Consider the following 7,593-nt stretch of genomic DNA (forward strand, 5'->3'; position numbering starts at 1 on the left):
TGAACAGGCCCAACTTCTACCTCTTATAGATTCCATCATAACCATGGTATGGAAATGCAATTTATTTCTCAGTTAGAGTAAGACATTATGATCCTACTACATAAAAATTATTAAAATCTTGTAAAAGGTTTTCAAGATATAAATTTTTAACTATATCGGCCAATCAGTAACCTAGGAATGAACAGGCCCAACTTCTACCTCTTATAGAAACCGTCATAAGAATGGTATGGGAATGCAATTTATTTTACAGGTAGCTTAAGACATTATGATCATACTACATAAAAATGATTATAATCGTTTAAACGATTTTTGAGATATACAATTTTAACTGAATCGGCAAGTCAGTAGCCTAGAAATGAACAGGCCCAACTTCTACCTCTTATAGAAACCATCATAACAATGGTATGGGAATGCAATTTATTTCTCACGTAGCTTAAAACATGATGATCATACTACATAAAAATCATTAAAATTGTTTAAACGATTTTTGAGATATACTTTCTTAACTAAATCGGCAGATCAGTTGCCTTGAAATGAACAGGCACAACTTCTACCACATATAGATTCCATCATAACCATGGTATGGAAATGCAATTTATTTCTCAGTTAGAGTAAGACATTATGATCCTACTACATAAAAATTATTAAAATCTTGTAAAAGGTTTTCGAGATATAAATTTTTAACTATATCGGCCAATTAGTAACCTAGGAATAAACAGGCCCAACTTCTACCTCTTATAGAAACCGTCATAAGAATGGTATGGGAATGCAATTTATTTTACAGGTAGCTTAAAACATTATGATCATACTACATAAAAATGATTAAAATCGTTTAAACGATTTTTGAGATATACAATTTTAACTGAATCGGCAAGTCAGTAGCCTAGAAATGAACAGGCCCAACTTCTACCTCTTATAGATTCCATCATAACCATGGTATGGAAATGCAATTTATTTCTCAGTTAGAGTAAGACATTATGATCCTACTACATAAAAATTATTAAAATCTTGTAAAAGGTTTTCGAGATATAAATTTTTAACTATATCGGCCAATCAGTAACCTAGGAATGAACAGGCCCAACTTCTACCTCTTATAGAAACCGTCATAAGAATGGTATGGGAATGCAATTTATTTTACAGGTAGCTTAAGACATTATGATCATACTACATAAAAATGATTAAAATCGTTTAAACGATTTTTGAGATATACATTTTTAACTAAATCGGCAAGTCAGTAGCCTAGAAATGAACAGGCCCAACTTCTACCTCTTATAGAAACCATCATAACAATGGTATGGGAATGCAATTTATTTCTCAGGTAGCTTAAAACATGATGATCATACTACATAAAAATGATTAAAATTGTTTAAACGATTTTTGAGATATACTTTCTTAACTAAATCGGCAGATCAGTTGCCTTGAAATGAACAGGCACAACTTCTACCACATATAGATTCCATCATAACCATGGTATGGAAATGCAATTTATTTCTCAGTTAGAGTAAGACATTATGATCCTACTACATAAAAATTATTAAAATCTTGTAAAAGGTTTTCGAGATATAAATTTTTAACTATATCGGCCAATTAGTAACCTAGGAATAAACAGGCCCAACTTCTACCTCTTATAGAAACCGTCATAAGAATGGTATGGGAATGCAATTTATTTTACAGGTAGCTTAAAACATTATGATCATACTACATAAAAATGATTAAAATCGTTTAAACGATTTTTGAGATATACAATTTTAACTGAATCGGCAAGTCAGTAGCCTAGAAATGAACAGGCCCAACTTCTACCTCTTATAGATTCCATCATAACCATGGTATGGAAATGCAATTTATTTCTCAGTTAGAGTAAGACATTATGATCCTACTACATAAAAATTATTAAAATCTTGTAAAAGGTTTTCGAGATATAAATTTTTAACTATATCGGCCAATCAGTAACCTAGGAATGAACAGGCCCAACTTCTACCTCTTATAGAAACCGTCATAAGAATGGTATGGGAATGCAATTTATTTTACAGGTAGCTTAAGACATTATGATCATACTACATAAAAATGATTAAAATCGTTTAAACGATTTTTGAGATATACAATTTTAACTGAATCGGCAAGTCAGTAGCCTAGAAATGAACAGGCCCAACTTCTACCTCTTATAGAAACCATCATAACAATGGTATGGGAATGCAATTTATTTCTCAGGTAGCTTAAAACATGATGATCATACTACATAAAAATGATTAAAATTGTTTAAACGATTTTTGAGATATACTTTCTTAACTAAATCGGCAGATCAGTTGCCTTGAAATGAACAGGCACAACTTCTACCACATATAGATTCCATCATAACCATGGTATGGAAATGCAATTTATTTCTCAGTTAGAGTAAGACATTATGATCCTACTACATAAAAATTATTAAAATCTTGTAAAAGGTTTTCGAGATATAAATTTTTAACTATATCGGCCAATTAGTAACCTAGGAATAAACAGGCCCAACTTCTACCTCTTATAGAAACCGTCATAAGAATGGTATGGGAATGCAATTTATTTTACAGGTAGCTTAAAACATTATGATCATACTACATAAAAATGATTAAAATCGTTTAAACGATTTTTGAGATATACAATTTTAACTGAATCGGCAAGTCAGTAGCCTAGAAATGAACAGGCCCAACTTCTACCTCTTATAGATTCCATCATAACCATGGTATGGAAATGCAATTTATTTCTCAGTTAGAGTAAGACATTATGATCCTACTACATAAAAATTATTAAAATCTTGTAAAAGGTTTTCGAGATATAAATTTTTAACTATATCGGCCAATCAGTAACCTAGGAATGAACAGGCCCAACTTCTACCTCTTATAGAAACCGTCATAAGAATGGTATGGGAATGCAATTTATTTTACAGGTAGCTTAAGACATTATGATCATACTACATAAAAATGATTAAAATCGTTTAAACGATTTTTGAGATATACATTTTTAACTAAATCGGCAAGTCAGTAGCCTAGAAATGAACAGGCCCAACTTCTACCTCTTATAGAAACCATCATAACAATGGTATGGGAATGCAATTTATTTCTCAGGTAGCTTAAAACATGATGATCATACTACATAAAAATGATTAAAATTGTTTAAACGATTTTTGAGATATACAGTCTCTTTACGTGGAGATTGGTGTACCGAGCGTCGAGTCACGGTTACTCGGCTGAGGCATTCCACAGGCTGTGTGACGGAGTTGCTCCGACCTATGTCATTGTAACGGTAACTTAAAATATACCTATTTCACTCTTATGATTAAAAAAAACGTTCTATGGCCTATGGAATGCTGTGCAAAAAATGACAAAAGAGAACAAAAAGTGACATCTTCATGGTTTTTTTACCAATATTAAGTTTAGACAAATTTGTAATTTTATGCTCCAAGTGTTTATTAAATGTGTGTTTCTTTCTGCAGTTTTTCTTTCTGGCTTTCAAATATTTCGGTCTGACGAATAGTAAATGACGTGTGGTGATGTTCTGTATTATGACGAAAGTCTACGTAGTTTGCTGAAACAGTCACAGATAGCAGGACTGTCTGGAACTAGTCAGTCCTATTGTATTGCTAATTGGAGGGAGAAAGACGGGACAACAAGTTGATTTGAAATCAACTTGTTGTCCCGAAAACTACTTGCCGAAATCAAGATTGACAGAAAGGGATTTTACGGGGAAATTTAATACCAACTTACACAACAATAAAACACCCATTCCTAGCTTAACGCAGACATAAAACTACCTGTTCTTCACGGTTTGCTGCTGCGCAGAAATTGAATGGAATGTGTAGGCCATATCGCCACTCACGGGTGCACGTTCAGGGTGGCAGAAAGGAACTAGAGCACTCACCGGTGAGTGGCCCGCAGCGAACGTGTTAAGAGGTTATTTATACTAAAGAGGATTCAAGATTTGTCAAATATCTATGAGCAAGAGGTGAACTATACCAATAATTGTCAAAGGAAACTAACATTCACACCTAATAAATAGATTAAACTTGTGTCAGTTATAGTGTTAATTTGTTTAATTACTTTTAAATGAAACACTAATACTGAATCGGTGCAAAGCAATATATGCGAAAGCATGCTGACCTTAGTAAGCCTTCTTACTATTCCATAGAACACAACAGGCTTTTGTCAAAACATAAAACAAGACATTTATTTTAACCGTTTAGCACTCCTGTTTGTTCTTTAGTTAGTCACAAAAAAGGACCTGAAAGCACAAAAATACGTCAAATAACACCTATAAGTGTTATTTGACATATTTTTGTGCTTTCAGGTAATTAAATAACACGTACGATGCCGATCAAGAAGTTATTTACAAAAATGGAGGAGTTCATTTGCACAGACCTTGCCACTCACTTCTCATACTCTAACTCTGTGTCTGCCATTGCAGGGAGCCCGCGGCGAGGTGTGTGGAGGCTTTAGTGACGTCCCTTGGGGCAAAACAAACACCAAGAGTCACTACATCCCGTCTGATCGTGCATTCCTCTTCACACTTGCCAATAATCAGGATCTGCCTCCAACAAAGTACAACATTGTCAAGAAACCTTTCGCCATCTGCTACCATCCTGAGTAAGTCTATAAACATACAAAGAAATCAGCTTTAGCTTAGCTCAGTTATATAGTTAACTGAAGAAAACACCAAAGCCCTTTTTTGTTAAATCGTTCTTTGTCCTCCTCATAAGTATGGCATTCTAAAGCTGATTGTGAAATGGAAGAATGAGTGTAGGTGGTGTGTGAAGTCTTGTATGTATTTCTTACTGACCCAAAGTGGTTTGTAGCTGTCAATTAAATTACTATATTTTCAAAGACAAATGGTCAAATCAAGAGAAGTCATTATCCACACCACTAAAACAGCCCAGCCAAGACACAGAGACATACACCAGCACAACACACGACATGCCGCCAATTTTTCCCTCCCACAACACCATCTGAGTCTGTACGAGAAGAAACCATCCTACAAAGGTGCTCTGTACTTTAACAACCTACCAGAGCACCTCAAGAGAGAACAACCCAATCTGCTCAAGAAGCACCTGACAACATGGCTTATGGACCGGCCGTTCTACTCTGAGGATGAATTCTTAAACAATAAGCTACCATGAAAAAAAGAAGAAAAAAATTCTAATTGTAATTGCAAATTACTGTAATAGTTTACGTACATACTGTACATTTTATGTACCTGACGCATGAATGTTCTCTAGGAATATTTCAATAAAGATTTTGTCTATTGTCTATTGTCTATTGTCTATTGTCTATTGTCATTGTTTTCAAATTTCGCAATATCTAAATGCATTTTTTTAATTTGGGCTGACTCACTGAAAAAATTGTAAAACTGTAGAATTACATTCTCCATAACGAGTATCTGAATGTTTTAGCTGTGGACCGATATTCGGAGCCGGGGCCGATCTGTTGATAGCTAGCAATTGTAACACCAACATGGACAGCTACTCCAACCTGCCTCACTCCTACGACGGAGACAATGCGTCCAGCTCAGTGCTGATGAGTGACTACAACTTTAGCGTGCTCGACTACGAGGTCTTCACACCCGTTGGCAAGTGACGTGTTGGTTGTGAAAGTTCTTGCCCCCAGCATGGCTTGGAGTCTATAATGTGTGAGGGTTAGGTTTCACAACTACAGTTGCCTCTCGATACTTGTAATCCAATAAACTAATGAGTCATTGGTCAATCTTTTACCAGGAATTTGATTCGTGTTTTGACAGGTGTCTTGGGTCTTTCTGGTCACGGCCCTTAAAGTGAATAATAACTTGGTGATTGTTGCTTAGAAAGTGTACATTACTACACATTGAACTTATGATACTACATTTTGTAGCATTCAAATGTTGTATAACTCTGTTTGTCCCACTGATTTTAGAATATAGATTTTGATTTTTACTTTAAGATACTCCGGTCTACATACCTGTAATACAGCTGTTTCCAATAGCTCAGATAGGTTGTATGGGAAATAGTTATAAGCGTCTAGACTGTCAGTGCAACTCCGAGGAACGAGGATCAGATCGGAACCCCCCCCCCCCCCCCCCCCCCCGCTCCGTGCCGATGGCGTGACGTCAACCATTACCGCAACGATACGGAACTGAGTCATGAGCCTTGGTGGTGTAGTGGATAGCGTGTCGGGTTGATAATCGGAAGGTGCCGGGTTCGAATCCCACTGATAGCACTAACTTTTTGTCAACAATTTTTTTTCATATCAGCAAGTTTGGTTGGTTTGGTTAGGTTATGACAGTTTAATTTTATAATTTAAAAATTATAAAATTGAATTTGAGACATTTATTTTATAATTTTATTTTTAGAACAGAACTATTTTTTCGATAAGTAAACCTTCATCCGAGGTTTTCATTATCAGCAAGTTTGGTTAGTTTGGTTAGGTTATGACAGTTTAATTATATTTAATTTAAATTTAACTTACAAATGATACGTTTTGACAGCAACAGTGATAGAGATAACAATGTTAGCGCCTCTGATCCTCGTTCCTCGGAGTTGCACTGGCAGTCTAGACGCTAGTGAAATAGTTTATTTTCTTTTGGTAAACACTAAACAATGCTTAAATTAATGCATTTAACAGACAAAGGGAAGACAACAAGGTTACACTAGGTTGATGTTTAAGATTACAGGTTAAGTTTTTTTATACGTTTAGGTTATCTGATGTTTTTCCATCCCCGACCAAATAAGATAAGTCTTAGATCATCGAGACTCAACTGTATTTGAAAATCATATAAATTATATTTTAAGTGAAAAAGAAACAGTAACTTAATTCTTAATAAAATATCAACTTAAGTAAGTATAACAGAATTAAGAAAACAGTGTGGCACCTTCAACTGATCATGACTGTGCACTTGTACTAGGTGATCTTCCTGTTATTCGGTTACCTCGGGACATTTGTCCAAACACAACTAGTAACAGTTTTGCCAAATGTACAAAGACACGGAAAAGTTTAACTTTTTCTACACAGAGACAGTTGACTATTATGATGTGCCGTACTTTATTTGGGATTCTTACACGTATTTCAATTAAAAAAAAAAAAAAAAACAAGTTAAGTACCTATTAAATGTGAATTTCTGCCATCAAAGATTAGTGTGCCATAGTACATTTTATTAATGTAACAAGACTTTTCAAAGAGGCGTAACATGCATGACTTTTTAAGTGCCAACAGTTTCAACTTAGGAAATAGGTTTCTACTCTGATTGTAAATATGTAAATAAGGAAACAAGTTTTTATTTTGAATATCATTAGTATAGTTTGAAATCATATTTTTTGTTTGTTTAAGGAAAGGCTCTAGGCTAAGATTTTGATTTTAGAATAAAACGATAGCAGCTACCTTACCCTAAAATACGAGTAAATCCATAGTACAGAAGACACCGAAATCAAAAATATTATGTCCCCTGGGGAACTTTGTCATGTGTAGGTAGGTAGCTGCTATAATTTTTTTCTAAAAATCACTTGTTTAAGGTAACTTTAGTTAATAATAATTATTTTTGGAAGTTATTTATCTTGGTTGAAGTATGATGCAATTACAGTAGTACTCCCTCTTATCCGGA

At 34.5% G+C, this 7,593-nt stretch overlaps 1 protein-coding gene across 1 annotated transcript; it reads left to right on the top strand.

The window, feature by feature from the left end:
* Window positions 1-2,190: 2,190 nt before the first annotated feature.
* Window positions 2,191-5,626, top strand: LOC129002348 (uncharacterized). The gene is made up of 4 exons (XM_054430084.1): window positions 2,191-2,208; window positions 3,163-3,276; window positions 4,435-4,613; window positions 5,417-5,626. The coding sequence occupies exons 1-4, from the start codon at window positions 2,191-2,193 to the stop codon at window positions 5,598-5,600; spliced, it is 495 nt and encodes a 164-aa protein (XP_054286059.1). The 3' UTR covers window positions 5,601-5,626.
* The last annotated feature ends 1,967 nt before the right edge of the window (window positions 5,627-7,593 follow it).

Source organism: Macrosteles quadrilineatus, unplaced genomic scaffold, assembly GCF_028750875.1.
Source record: "Macrosteles quadrilineatus isolate MER2022 unplaced genomic scaffold, UCM_ALF_1.0 Scaffold_9__3_contigs__length_116548681, whole genome shotgun sequence".
Taxonomy (NCBI): domain Eukaryota; kingdom Metazoa; phylum Arthropoda; class Insecta; order Hemiptera; family Cicadellidae; genus Macrosteles; species Macrosteles quadrilineatus.